We start from the raw sequence: 15,588 nt of genomic DNA, 5'->3' as shown, positions 1-15,588 counted from the left end.
CTTTCTTGTATATAGCAACTTTAAAGCAAATAGTTAAGAATGTGTAAGTGATACAAAGGTATGTGGTGATTATTGTGCTCAGTAGTAACTAAAACAGACCAGAGGTATTTGTCTTTAACCTGTTTGTGCAGGATCGGGGAGAAAGGGGGCATTCAAAACAGATCCTTGGAACCGCTCTTGCCCAGCGTGATTCCGATTACGCAATAGACGAGAGGTGCTCGGTATTGCAGATCTCTGTGTTTGAAATGTGATCCTATCATTTCAGAAGGGAAGACTCCCGTTGCATAGCAGTGGTGTTGGCTGAGAGCTGGTGACACTCAGGCTTTCACAGACAAGTCACGTCTCAGTTAAAGGCTCAAGCAGCTAGCAATGAGAATTTTTATGGCTCTGTTCAGGCACCTAATGATTTATGCAACGCAGCTTAGCAACAGCATTAACAGCCTGCAGCAATGGCATGCAAGGTCTGTCGGGCAGTAGACGTGCCGGAATATCCTGGCAGCTGTGTGGGGTGGGTGGGGCGGGTCCTGCGGGTGCCGGTATGTCTTGGTCTGTTCAGAGTGCCGTGGTGGCATTCAGTCTTATAGCATTAACCAGGTTAGGACTGGATGATCTGGAAATGAACCTGTTTCTGACATTAATACTGCTCTGTTGCGTCTCGCATTACTGGAAGGAATATGAAGGGGTTATGTGAAGATTATCTTTAACATTCCCTGTGTTTTATCTGAAAGTTGCATTGTGCCCCTTCCCTCAATGGCATTATGAAAGTGTGTGAGAGATGTATGTATGTTTTGTTTGTCCACTAGATGGTAGTAGTGTGCTATGTAGCCTTTAAATGATTTCCTTGGCAAAAGCAATTACTTTTACCCCTTTGCTAACTTTTGGTTAGTCATCAGTCATTCATTTTTAATTGGCGATACAGCCTGTATCAAGTGACCCACTCCCCCCTTCTCTGAATATCACATATATGACATGTAGGTAACTGCAGTTCAGCTGCTGTTGACATGCAGCGTCTGGTATACTGATCTGTGTATCTGTACTGCAGTCAACTCTCAAGCCCACCAAACCAGAGGGAGGAGCAGTAATCCCACGTGGCGTTCCACGGGGAGGAGCAGTAATCCCACGTGGCGTTCCACGGGGAGAAGCAGTAATCCCACATGGCGTTCCACGGGGAGGAGCAGTAATCCCATGTGGAGTTCCACGAGGCTCTGTTTATTAAAAGCTCATGGGGATGCATGCAGTTGTGTTCAGAGAGCTGAGAAGGAAGTAGAAAGTGTCTGATCTTTAAATAAAGAATACAAGTGAAGTTTTTATTTTTATTTTTTTGTACTTGTTAATGTCAAAGCCCATGCACAGTGCTCTGAGCTGGAAATCTAGAGTGTGAATACAAAGGTATCTTTGCCAGCCACTGCAGGAGTGCTGGGTGCTATACACCGGGAACAGTGCTGCCCTCCTGGCATCATGCAGGGCTGTGTGTGTGGGAACCTCAGAGGTTCCCAGCAGTGTATTATATATAGTGTTATATATATATATATATATATATACACACACACTTGCATTTTGTTTAAATTCTGAATAATATTGTGGTCTACTATTATGAAAGAAGCTGTATTGTGTGTTTCTGTACGTCAGAAAATAAAAGACAGACAGTACCCCGACAACAGCCACGAAAACGACTGTTAGAACTCCTGTTTCTATGCATATTGCCCTGCAGGGGGCGCACTGTACTGCTTGTTGTTACCTTGACACTATTTAACGTGGTAAATAAACAAACGGGTTCCCACATACAAGAGCTTTTTTTTTTTTTTTTTTTTTAACATGCAAGCAAAGATGAGGGTCATGCTGTGGGTTTGTCTTCCTCGTGTCCATACACATTTAGGAGGACTTTTCAATGGAGCCAATGAAGAAAGCTGAGGTGCTGCACAAAACAAGCACATAAAAAAAAAAAAAAAAAAAAAAACATTGCACGTAGTTCTCTACTTCTGTCACTAGATGGCAGTGAGTAACCTGCAAAGTAGACCACCAGAGAGAGACAATGTAGTCTTGTGCGGTGACTGTTTCATATGCGCATTGGTGTTTAAATACCAATTAAAGATAATGAAAGTGTGTAATGGGTTAACTTTTAGCATCGAGCCGAAGATCGCAAAGGAAACACTTGCACAAAACACGCAACACCGTTATATCTAAAAGCTTGTAAATAAAATATGGTACAAAAGTTTTGTTTTTTTTAAAAGAAAATTCCAGCATCTCTTCTGTAATTCAATAGCTCACCGTGGTATCTCTTTCTGTTTAGTTATTCCGTTACTCTCATCGCATGTTAAACTAGACCACTTTGTTAGAAAACAAAGTATGGCACACCCCTTTACATTTCACAACATCAGCTTTTCGGCAAACACAATTCTGTACCTTCCCAAAGTATAGTTTTCATAATTCTCTGTTGGAGAAGATAATTCAATCAGACTGCAGTGTTAATGCAGTGTGTGACGGCCGCGCCGTGTCCCTTTCAGAGTTAATTTAATAACTGCTGGTAATCTTCAATTAAAATCAACCGGTTCCAGGCAGACCAATTCAGTCCATTAATGGTTCTTTAATTATTCACTTTCCTTTTCTTCAATGGCAATTCAGTTAATATAGCTCCTTTTGAGTCCTTTAACAATAGTTTAGTTTAATGACGCATTTCGAGTGCATTCTTGATGTTATTTGCAGCTGACGGTTCAAGTTGTTAATTGCCGCTCTTCATTTTCCTCAACAAAACTAGGATTCAAAAATAGACTCTTTCACTGCTCTTTCAAACTTACAATCTAATTGCTTCCAATAGCTTGATTGAATTAGCAGCGGCAGCACCTGGGAATGAAGGAGTCACCGTATCAGTGTTTCTATGGTTACCGAATATCTGACTATCTTGCTCATTAACTCAAAAGAACAGCATTCCCCACTCGTTATCTCCCTGTTTGTCATCGAGACGAGGCTAGGTGCCTTTCTAGAAAGATGCTGTATTCTTTTTACCTGTGTTATGGTCCTACAGTACAAAAATATCATGTGATCAATTCTTTATAAAACACCACAAGACTGGCTGTATTTCAAATTGTACTCCAATGCACACGTTGCACCTTCACAAAGGCAAATCAATTATAATGCTCTGTGATGCTCTGCGATTTATTAGTAATTAATAAGCATGCATTTCCAGTAATTCTGTTAATATTATTTCTGTATTTCCACCCATTCTTTTAATATATATATATTTTTATTTCTCTCTCGCTGTGTTAACACAGAAATTATTTTTACCTACTTGACGAGTCTGAGGGTCATGCCACAGTAATCTTGGCTTCTGCTTTTTGCTCCCATAACGAATGTGATTCCTCAGCCTGTCCCCTCTCTTCCTGGGCCCGGCAGTTCCAGCTGAGGTATTGTTGGCAGCTCTTCATCCCGACCCAGGGCTGCTTTGCCAGCCTGCCCCTCTGGAGTGGCACAGGCAAGCTCCAGGATCCAGGGAAAGAACTGGGCACACAACCCTGACAGCACTGTCCTGTCAAGAACACAGCTTGGGTCTGAAACCAGGGGATAACTGATTGATTTGCTTGTTCCTTTTTCATTCATGCACAGTACAGTATACATTACACACATGCCCACTTTGTGGACTATCACAGCAGTAAAAGTACTAAACGCTTGGGTAAAGACTAGTTATTTGACACACTGTTCACTTAGTGTCTGAACCCCTCTGGGAGCTGGCCCTGCTGGTTTCATACCTGACAAGTGAAAACTCTCTGGCCGTCAGCAGGCTGTAGTGTCGATGGTGCAATGAAACTGCAATTGTTTGTGCACTTTAGGTGCTGTTTGTAAGCTTATAAATGTCAGGGTCTTCATTGTGAGCAAACAAACAGTATCTAATAAAGTTATGAGCTGGCAGGCAATGTAGCAGATGCATTGCTGTCTAGGGCAGTGTTAGTCAGTCTCATAGAACAGCAGGTTCCAGCATTGCTGTCTAGGGTAGTGTTAGTCAGTCTCATAGAACAGCAGGTTCCAGCATTGCTGTCTAGGGTAGTGTTAGTCTAATAGAACAGCAAGTTCCAGCATTGCTGTCTAGGGCAGTGTTAGTCTAATAGAACAGCAGGTTCCAGCATTGCTGTCTAGGGCAGTGTTAGTCTAATGGAACAGCAGGTTCCAGCATTGCTGTCTAGGGCAGTGTTAGTCTCATAGAACAGCAGGTTCCAGCATGCTGTCTAGGGTAGCGTTAGTCAGTCACATAGAACAGCAGGTTCCAGCATTGCTATCTAGGGTAGTGTTAGTCAGTCTGATAGAACACCAGGTTCCAGCATTGCTATCTAGGGCAATGTTAGTCAGTCACATAGAACAGCAGGTTCCAGCATTGATGTCTAGGTATGTGGACCTCATCTCTGTATTCCTCTGTCAGGCAGGAGAACAAAAGCAGTTTGCATGTGTATGCAGGGTGGGGCTGAAAACACCATGAGCGTTCATGATAAGACAAGCAGTACTTTTCAACTAAATTAAGGTTAAAACTTAAGGAAGGAATTCAAGCTGTGATGTGTTGGCCTTCTGTAGGGTACTGTATAGGTTTCTTCTGGTGATGAGTGGATCTTGAGATTACATTTTGAAGCTTGCCTTTAAAATTTACTAAAACTTCCAAGGCTCTCTCCGTGGCTACCAGTAGGTAAGTCACCTCAAGCTGACAAAGGTTTTGTCTGGTTCCAGTTGCCGGATCTGGATACAAATGAACCCTTTCAGTCCTTAGCACCTCACAAGACTCCTAGCTCCCAGTCTGAGGTAGCATTCTCATGTATACTCAATAAAGGAGTTCCTTGTGCATTCTTCAGCTCGACCACAATAATTCCAGGCTAAAAGGGTTAAAGGGGGCTTGGTTACAGCACACGTGTTTAAACTGGGTCCTGCATTGGCCCGGCACTCATTTATCTGCAACTACGCCAGATGCTTCCATAGTGTCTCTTGGGTTTGGCCTGTCTGTATGGTTTTCACCTCTGCACAACTATGAGCACGTTCCCAAAGACCTGCACTCATGAACACGAGTTCACATGCTCCTCTGTACTGGATGTGTTCCCGTCATTCAGGACTGTCTTAGTTTTCTGGGTCTTGGTGTGTTTGGAGATCCTCAGAACTCATGGTTCTATGTCTTTAGAACTCTATGTGGAAGTGTGAGGTTTGCTAATTCTTATTTGCTAATGCTTATAAGTTACCATGCCTTACTTTTGCCAGCCCTCCCACCTACCGGCCGCCTTTGAATAGATGTTGATTGCGGTGATCAGTGGATCTTGGCGAGCTCCCAGCACAGCAGGGCCTGGAGCACTCACCCCAGACGAGAAGCCAGTGCTGAATGAAAGCTAACAACTGTGCTCTCAGGAGACGATAGCTGTGCATTGCATGCGTGAGATGAGCTCGGTTATGTTAAGCTACTCCAAGTGTGAGTGCACCCGTCACAAGCGCTGGCTTTGCCCCATTTCGAAAAGCTTCCTTCTTTAATTTTGTAGCGTGCCTTTAAAACTTCCTGCTGATGCAAATGAAGTCAGGGAGGGGGTACAAAGCTCAGTGTTTGTGTTTCTGAGTTTCCATTATCAGAGCTGTTTGCATGCTTCAGTAAGCTGGACTTCACTCCTAGGCTGTCGCTATGGCTACACAGCACTGGATTCTCTTCACGGAACCCATTCTCCTGCCCTTTCCACCCACCCCTGGGAATGAAACAAGACAAACATTGTCCTTGCGCTGGAACCATCTCAAGGGAAACAAACTGCTGTGTAGTCACTGCCAGACTGAGTGAGATGGTGGAATTGTGAGGCTCCCGAGTCACATTAGTCCACAATGACTGAACCGTCGACAGGGGTGCCTTTATCCAGAGCCCGCTACTGCAGAAGGGTTGTGGTACTTGGAATCAGAGGTGCCTCCCCTGAAAGCATGGGCCCTGGGGAGTAATTGGAAGCAGCTTGTTCCAAGAGTCATCTGTTAAATCAATAAAATCCAGTAGCAAGCAAACACACTTGAAAAGCAAAGCTTGAAATGCCTGTTGAAGGCAGGAGCAGTGTTGCATTTCACTGGGCAGCTGCAGGTACATTGCAAAATTCACTGTAACAATTAAGTTCAATTAAATGATGTATTTGTAAATGCTTTTGTAAAACATTGAAGAACAAGTCGTACTTGGCCCTTTCTGAGGGTGCTGGTAATGTCTGGCACTACCACAATTCTTAATATGCTGTTGTACCACAACAGAACATCCACTTGTCTATAAACTACACCACTTCTCTGTTGTGTAGGAAATTATTAATATGACCATGTACACCAACTGGACTGTATAAGAGAGTTTGTACTGTGAACTATAACTTCTGCTCAGTGGCCTATAAGGGGAAATGGAAAGTCTATGCTGGTGCATTTAGCTCAGCTGTTGCAAACTCAGAGCAAAAGCATGTTGCAAGCCAACTTTGCAAAATCTACAGATCTAGTAGGATATGGAATAAGAGGTGGTAAGAGTGTGATAAAAGTAATGTTGAGAAACACTGTGCTGAGAGTATGAACACTGTGCTGAGGATGTGAACACTGCTGAGGCTATGAACACTGCTGAGGGTGTGAACACCGTGCTGAGGGTATGAACTCTGCTGAGGTATGAATACTGTGCTGAGGGTGTGGACACTGTGCTGAGGGTATGAAGACTGTGCTGAGCGTATGAAGACTGCTGAGGGTATGAAGACTGCTCAAGGTGTGAACACTGTGCTGAGGGTATGAACTCTGCTGAGGCATGAATACTGTGCTGAGGGTGTGAACACTGTGCTGAGGGTATGAAGACTGCTGAGGGTATGAAGACTGCTCAAGGTGTGAACACTGTGCTGAGGGTGTGAACACTGCTGAAGGTGTGAACACTGCTGAGGGTGTGAACACTGTGCTGAGGGTGTGAACACTGTTCTGACAGTATGAACACTGTGCTGAGGGTGTGAACACTGTGCTGAGGGTACGAACACTGTTCTGAGGTATGAACACTGTACTGAAGGTATGGACAGTTTGCTCAGGGTATGAACATTGCTGAGGGTATGAACACTGTGCTGAGTGTGTGAACACTGTGCAGAGGGTGTGAACACTGTGCCGAGGGTATGAACACTGTGCCGAGGGTGTGAACACTGTGCTGAGGGTATGAACACTGTGCTCAGGGAGTGAATACTGTGCTGAGGGTGTGAACACTATGCTGAAGGTATGAACACTGTGCTGAGGGTATGAACACTGTGCCGAGGGTGTGAACATTGTGCTGAGGGTATGAACACTGTACTCAGGGTGTGAACACTGCTGAGGGTGTGAACTGTTCTGAGGGTGTGAACACTGCTGAGGTATGAACACTGTGCTGAGGGTGTGAACACTGTGCTGAGGGTGTGAACACTGTTCTGAGGTATGAACACTGTCCTGAGGGTGTGAACACTACTGAGGTATGAACACTGTTCTGAGGTATGAACACTGTGCTGAGGGTGTGAACACTGTACTGAGGTATGAACACTGTGCTGAGGTGTGAACACTGTGCTGACGGTATGAACACTGTGCTGAGGGTGTGAACACTGCTGAGGGTATGAACGCTGTTCTGAGGTATGGACACTACTGAGGGTATGAACACTGTGCTCAGGGTATGAACACTGCTGAGGGTGTGAACACTGCTGAGGGTATGAACTCTTCTGAGGTATGAACACTGTACTGAGGGTATGAGCACTGTGCTGAGGGTGTGAACACTGTACTGAGGTATGAACACTGTGCTGAGTGTATGAGCACTGTGCTGAGGTGTGAACACTGTGCTGACGGTATGAACACTGTGCTGAGGGTGTGAACACTGCTGAGGGTATGAACACTACTGAGGGTATGAACACTGTGCTCAGGGTATGAACACTGCTGAGGGTGTGAACACTTCTGAGGGTATGAACTGTTCTGAGGTATGAACACTGTACTGAGGGTATGAGCACTGTGCAGAGGGTGTGAACACTGTGCTGAGGGTGTGAACACTGTACTGAGGGTGTGAACACTGTGCTGAGGGTGTGAACACTGTACTGAGGGTGTGAACACTATGCTGAGGGTGTGAACACTGTACTCAGGGTGTGAACACTGTGCTCAGTGTGTGAACACTGTTCTGAGGGTGTGAACACTGCTGAGGGTGTGAACACTGTGCTGAGGGTGTGAACACTGTACTCAGGGTGTGAACACTGTTCTGAGGTATGAACACTGTACTGAGGTATGAACACTGTGCTGAGGGTTGTGGTTAGGATTAGGGTTGTCGTTAAGGTTTAGGGTTAGTGTTAGGGTTAGAGTTGTGGTTAGAGTTAGGGTTTTGGTTAGGGTTAGCGTTAGTGTTTATGTTAGGGTTGTGGTAAGAGTTCAGGGTTAATGGTAGGGTTAAGGTTAGTGTTAGGGTTAGGGATTTGGTTAAGGTTAAGGTTAGGGTTAATGTTAGTGTTAGGGTTAGGGTGTGCCCAGTGGTACTCCTGACGGGAAAGTAATATGGCTGATTATCTAACTATTGTTTTGAACCTAGTGACCATTTTTAACGTGTCTGATGTTAACCTCTTTTTATGCATTTGTGCATTGAGCCTTGGAATCAATAAATGGAATACAGTTTAACTCATGAGTCTCATTTCCATCTTAATTACATTTTATTAATTGTAATTGATAATGACAATAACTAATCAACATTGTAAATTAAAACCTCTACCTTACATAGAAGTAAGTCCTCTGTCTTACATATAATGAAATCTCCATACACAGAAATTCTCTACCCCCCTCGGGTAAGAAAGATTTGAAATGCCTCCCCTCCCTGCCCACTTATTTACTTGCTCATAAACTGTCTGGCGCTCAAGCCTTTGCCAAGGAGCTCCCTTTTTTTGCCGGGCAGCCCTAATTGTGCTGTGTCCTGTGTAATGAACACTACATGGACTGGGTGCTTGTTTACTGCTCCAAGCCACGGCTCCTGTAGTTCTGAATCCAGTCCGGTCTGCAAGTGTTGCGCCGCGCTGTTATTTAAACTCTGTTACTCTTTGGAGATTAGCCCCTGCTAGAGGAACCATAGCTTTTATGACATAGTGATGATATCATAACCAATGCACACTGTGAATCCATTATGACATTGCCATTAAAAAAGATTGCATTCTGACTATAATTTCTACCGAAGACAACTGTTCAAACAGCTCTTAATCAAAAGGGTAGATGTCAATGAGCCATGCAAGGCTCTAGAGCCAGCATTAGGACAGCTCTTAATACATGTGATCAGTCCAAATCAGTGTTTCACAAACAGGTAGCTGTCACTTTAAACAAGCTCTTGTGTTTCTCAGGGTTCGATAAGCACTCATGGCCCCCCTATAACAGGTCTGTGGGTGGGGGGGTCAGTACAAAGACTTATCTTTCTCTGTTGGGAGAAGAATTGGGGGCCTCACTACCATGGCAACGTGTCCAAGAGAAAGCGGTGGGTGTTGCACACTTGGCTAACCTTTCAAGAGATAAACTTGAATTAGTAACCAAGCAACCCCACTCCCGCTCCCAAGCACTGATATTCAGAGTGGGAGTCCGGACAGAGCCTCAGAGAGAGGGAAAACAATGAAAACAGGGCCGCAGGAATCCAGATGCAGCGCCGTGGGTGTGCAAGCAGCTGAGCATTGTGGGACAAAAGCCTGAGCTTTTAGAATGTTAACTGAAGGCTTTTCCAGTAAGTGCAGAATCTCATCTCTCTTACTAAAGAACAGCAGCACGCATTGACCTGTCGTTTACAAATGTTTTATTAAGAAAATGTAACAACAATAACACAAGAGCTCTATCTTCCACGTGTCTTGCCATGCCATTTTGTGTTGAATAAAAAAAACAAAACATGTTTTCCATAATCACTGAAGCTCAAAAACAGCCATAAAACCCATATATATATATATATATATATATATATATATATATATATATATGCCATGGATCAGAACATGTACCCGAAAAAATGACATGACTCGACACTGACGACACTACCCGGGTCTCTTTTTACTACCTGGATTTCTTATTACTAATTTGAGAATTTAAGGAAAATGTAGTAAATATGATGATACAGTTTTAAGTGCGGGTCTCTGATGGCGTAATAAAGACAACATTAACACAAGTTTTTGCATGAAGCCTTTTCTTAACTGACAGGATATCAATGTTTTAAAGAAAACAATAACCCAGCCAGCGGCAAGTACACCTCAATAATAAGAACTGCAGTGACGATTCCTCTCAGGAACTAAATCGGAAACAAAACAACACAACAGGGCTCTATAGTACAACTAAATCTGGTCGAATATCCCACTAAAAATATGCTTGCTCAAACGTACGTTTTAATTTAGACGCACGTGTGCCACTAGAAATTCCTAAAGGTTGACTATACAAAATATAATGAATTTTTAATGTTTCTGTTAATCACACGTTCAAAACTACAAATCTCCATACCCTGCCAGTCTCACTGACTTACAGTTTCCATGGCTACTCATTTCCAGACAGTTTGTCAAACCAACATGAGGAAACTGGTAATATTGAGGTTAGTTGTGTGTCATTTCCACTCTCTCCTAGTCTTTAAAATATTTAACAGATTCTTCTGTTCTTGTGCAATAGCAGTTTATAATGAATAGGATAAGGGTAGGATGGAAGAAAGAACAGATCATTACAAACTGGTATTACTGGTAGTTACTGTCACGTTAATATAAAGAACAGTAAAGTAAACCAGCTTGTATTATTAACGAAAAACACTAGAACTCTCTCTTATAACCACGACATGTAATATTCCCTGTAAATAACAACCCCCGTCTCTATTGCAGCGGGATCCTGTCAGCCCTAAACAAAACACTAAAACATCCGTTACGTGAAATTAAAGGTTAATTACAGAGAGCCCTTGAGCTGAGATACACTTCCAGCTTCTCTTACTAGCTCTCCGCTGACACACGGAGTTGTGAAAGTGCCACTGTAACGACTGTCCAGAGAAAAAAACAATGATCTGCACTGTTTAACTATCACACCGTCCTCCGTTCCAACCAACTAAAAAAAATGTTCTGCGACCAGGATTGCAAATCATAACGGCACAAGCATGTAGATTTTACATTATATATATATATATATATATATATATATATATATATATATATATATATATATATATATATAATGGGCCAACAATAAATGTGTGTACAGGCACGATGTCCGTTACACACACATACAATTGTAACAGAATATTGAAATTAAGCCAAAATATAAATTCCCCCCCCCCCCCCCCCCCCCCCCCCCCCCACCCCCACCACCACCACCACCACCACCACCACTACCACTCTGTATAGGGCGTGACACTCACAGCCCTTGAACTAGTGAAGAGCTGAAGGGACACCCCGCCTGTTACATACTGTGATGCTCTAAACTGTGTCAGATTGCCTGCAGGTAACATCTCTCCCCTGTGTCTGATAATCCCATTAATAATAAGGGGGAGGGCTTGGAAAGCCATGGGGCAGCATGTAGATCTGCTGCTGCTGCTCATGTCATTCAAACAGACCCTTAACCCTGCTCTACTTGCAGCAGCGGGAGATTATAAACAACATCAGTGGATAACGTTAAGCTACTAAAAGGTGCCTAAAACACAGCTTGCTTACTAGACTATTGGGGGAATGATTATACCTGTCCACGGGCCAGATCTGTCAAACTCAAGAACTGTCTGTAATTGTGGTGTGGCAGCGAGGAATCTGCCCTGGACTTCCTTCTGCTCTCTTCACACCCTTGCTAATTCCTCTCTTTCTGTGTGCTCAGTTAACAAGGGCTGCCATGCTTGACTTTGTAAGGTAGGCTGCGAATATCAGGGGGGTGCGGGCTCCGGTACGACCCTCTAGATGATCCCTATGAACAGTTAACAGGGAGTCCCGATGGCCAGGATGGAGGAGGCCCCCTTGGGCTTGTCGAAGAAGATGGAGGAGGACATCTCGGTGGTGCTGAGCTTGCTGTCGGGCCCCTCTCCTGTGGAGGAGTCGGGGCCGCAGTCCTCGCAGCAGCAGCAGCAGCAGTCCATGAAGGCTTGTCCCAGAGGCTTGCAGACACACAGCAGCAGCACCGGCGTCACGGACGACTTGAAGAACAGAAAGAAGTGGTTGATGAGGCCGAGCAGATCGCTGGTGGAGCGGGGCACCTCCCCCGACAGGTAGGCCAGGACGATGTTGGAGATGTTCTCAGGAAGGGTGCAGGCCCCGTAGATGACGGCCAACCCCACCACAGTGCAGTTGAGCTGGCCGTCGCGCTGCGCGTGTTGTTTTTTCGGGGAACCCCTGCCCTCCGGCTTCTTGCCCCCTGGCCCCCGGATCCTGCGGGTGATCAGCTGGCAGGCCAGGGTGAAGAGGATCGGCAGGCAGAAGTAGCAGCCGAAGTACCACCACATGCGGGCGTCATGATAGGTCAGCACCAGGGAGTAGATGGACTCGGGGAGGTTGACGGAGGGCTTCATGGTGCAGGAGTCCACCAGCACGCCTGTCAGGGGGGACGGGTCCTGGCTGAGCTGCCACAGGAGCACCTCGGGCACCGCCAGGATCATGGACCCCACCCAGATGACAGCCAGCTTGGCAAAGATGGTCTGGCACGGCTCAATGGGGCGAGACTTGGGCTGGGTGCTGGTGGCGGCATGGAAGCGGTCTATTCCCAGCGCACACAGACTGAAGGTGGTCACGCCCAGTGAGGTCACCTGGGGAGAGGAAAGGAATCCGGTAGGGAGGGAGCTCTGCAGCTGAGCACACAGTAATATAACATCAACCTGTAGAACACTTTCACAAACTGCGGAATCACACTTTAATACAGGGGAGGGAGGGGCAAAGTTCCAGTCCTGGTCTTTGTTCCAACCCTGTTCTGAATAGTTTAACTGAACAAGTGACACCTCTATCCAGACCCTGAAATAGTTAATGATCTCATTTTACCTGTTAAACCTGGAGTGGAATAGCCCTCCAGGACTGGGATTGGACTCCTCTTGTGCTGAAATGAAAGTGCTGAGACAGAGCGAGGAGTAAAGCCTCACACAGGAGGAGCTGAAGCCAGGCCTTTCCTTTGCTTTCTCAGCATCTGCTATGGGATTTTAGGTTGACTGCTTCCAATTGTTTCTTAATTGGGGGCCATTTATGTCGCTTTTGCTTTCATTGCAGTCATAATCCAACTAAGCTGGGAGCACTCGCTACAGAATCAAAGATGAATGCATGCAAACACAATGGACCTCTCACAAGTCTCAAATCTTAATTCAGTTGCAGTTTCACCATTAGAAAACTAGTGATGGGGTAAGATGGGCTGGTTTAGTACAATATAAAATATCCTAAAATGGAACGAGAACAAGAGCAGTGCTTTTGTGTGCACAATAGAATAGGAAGGGAAGTCTGACATCTTAGAGGGACCAGTGGCATGTCTATTGCAGGCTGTGACCTTAGCAGCACTCTGCTGTGTTGCACTGTGGAAACTGTCTTGATGGTCCTGTCTGTTTACATGCCACTTTATAAGCCTAAAATTAATGTTCCTGCTCTTCTTGTAGCAGAAGGGTTTTATACATGGGACGCTGAAGCTTTGTTATATTAAAACACAGGTAGGGGACTGACTTTAACTACACATGGAAACATGCACTCCTTCAGAAAAAGTGTGTGTGCGTGTGTGTCTGCATCAGCTATAGCCAGCAGTTTTGTAGTTTTCCATATACTTAATGAACAACTGACACAAAATTGAAAAACGTCACATTTGGAAATCTAACATGAAATACTGTGCTACTATTATGGCTTCCAGTAGACGTTTGCGATGTCATTTTTGTAGTTTCTTTTATTACATGCTGTTAAATACAAGCTCTCAATTATGTAAATATCATTTTTTATTTTAAATGATGTCTCAATTGTAAAATTCTAGGTGTTGCAGATCTTTTGTCGCTAGTGTGTGTGCTGTATGCATGCATGCTGTGTATAGTTCAGCTCACTCACCTCCAGGTAAGGCACAATCCTGCACGACGCATCTCCCAGGGGCCTGGTTTTGGTGAGCTCGTTGAAGATCACCACCGGCAGGCAGAAGAACAGGACCACGAAGTCCCAGAACGCCAGGCTGGCGAGGATGGAGTTCCAGGCGCTCTTCAAGTAGTAGTTATGCCAGACGATGCACATCACAGACAGGTTCCCGATGATCCCGATGGCGAAGACAATCAGCGAGAGGAACATCACCGCGTAGGCACTGTACGAGCTCTCTGTGACGGGGTACAGCGGGTTGTGGAGGTGGGTCCTCTTCCTCTTGGTGGAGTTCCCGTTCGCGTTGTCGGGTGCGTTAGCCTTGGCTTTGGAAAGGTCTAACAGTTCCTCGTTACCTGTGGACTGGCTGGTATGAGGAATCAGCAAAGCCTGGTTAGGCGTGGTGAAGTAGTTCGTCGTGTCGATGGGCCGGGGGTACCGCAGGGGACCTCGTTGCCCACCACCCTCACGAAGTTTGTCAGCATTTGCCCCACGGGGGTGTCTTCTGACAATCGTGTCCCCTTTTAACTGAAGGCGAATTCCGTCTTCCAAGCGCCTTGTTTCGGCTTCAGCATCGTCATTTAAAACAAGTTCTGGTACAACGGCGTTTAATTGTTCAGGCGAGCTCAGAAACGCACCTGCAAACGCGCCTCGTTGTGGTCTTACCACTTCGGGGTTACCCGCTGCCTCTTCATCTGTGTCCCTAAATATCCTTGCATCGAGATTTTTGCCTTTCGATGCAATATTTGTGGGTTCCAGCCCCGTAATCGACAACACCAGTAACATTGTTAAGGTTTTAAACATGTTTTTTTTTTAACTTATAAACTCCAACCTAAGAGAGTTGTGTTTTTTTTAAACACCATGCAACTAAATGTTTTGATCAAAACCAAAAACACAAATCCAGTATATATTTATTTCTTGGCTTTAGTTGATTGCCCACCCTCCTTCTTCTGCACGGCAGAGTAACTGGGCTGTGTCTGCTGCTCCCTAGAAACCAAGTTCGCTTCACTACTCCCTGTCACTCCTACAAAACCAAGCAACCAAAGCGCTGCTTCTTCGGGAAAAGTGACAGGACATTTAGGCCACCTTGTGGACATTAATAGGAATTACATTGGCATTTAGCCAGACATTTCTTCTTTCTTTCTTTCTTTCTTTCTTTCTTTCTTTCTTTCTTTCTTTCTTTCTTTCTTTCTTTCTTTCTGTGTGGTATGTTTCAGTTGATAGCATCAGTAGTACATATTTAAAAAGTCTAATAATTGCACCCCACACCTTGAAGAAACAGTGAGGAGTATGTATTAGCTTCAGGTCATTCCTTTCTGAAAGGGAAATTCTATCTTTGGCAAATTGTTCTCATGAAGCACACCTGTTTCTATTTTTATCCCAGTCACTCTAAATATAGCAGAGGTACTGAAACACTGTGCCTGTGAGCTCAGCTTCCTTCTGACTGCTTGAGAAAGCCAACTGCTACACAACCTGGAGCCCCATATCTGGTCTAATGCAGTAATTTGGAAACATGAATACTTGTGCATTCTTCTTCTTCTTCTTCTTCTTCTTCTTCTTCTTCTTCTTCTTCTTCTTCTTCTTCTTCTTCTTCTTCTCATATAGGAGGCTG

The 15,588-nt window shown here is 44.8% G+C and overlaps 1 protein-coding gene across 1 annotated transcript; it reads right to left on the bottom strand.

Moving 5' to 3' along the window:
* Nucleotides 1-11,305: 11,305 nt before the first annotated feature.
* Nucleotides 11,306-15,015, bottom strand: LOC121299515 (G-protein coupled receptor 37-like 1). Its single transcript, XM_041227270.1, has 2 exons — nucleotides 13,959-15,015; nucleotides 11,306-12,697 (listed from the first exon to the last, which is right to left on the bottom strand). The coding sequence occupies exons 1-2, from the start codon at nucleotides 14,778-14,780 to the stop codon at nucleotides 11,876-11,878; spliced, it is 1,644 nt and encodes a 547-aa protein (XP_041083204.1). The 5' UTR covers nucleotides 14,781-15,015; the 3' UTR covers nucleotides 11,306-11,875.
* Between the last annotated feature and the right edge of the window lie 573 nt (nucleotides 15,016-15,588).

This window comes from Polyodon spathula, chromosome 25 (genome assembly GCF_017654505.1).
Source record: "Polyodon spathula isolate WHYD16114869_AA chromosome 25, ASM1765450v1, whole genome shotgun sequence".
Lineage (NCBI taxonomy): Eukaryota > Metazoa > Chordata > Actinopteri > Acipenseriformes > Polyodontidae > Polyodon > Polyodon spathula.
Note: the sequence above shows the minus strand (reverse complement) of the source record. Positions and strands in the feature narration are given on the sequence as shown.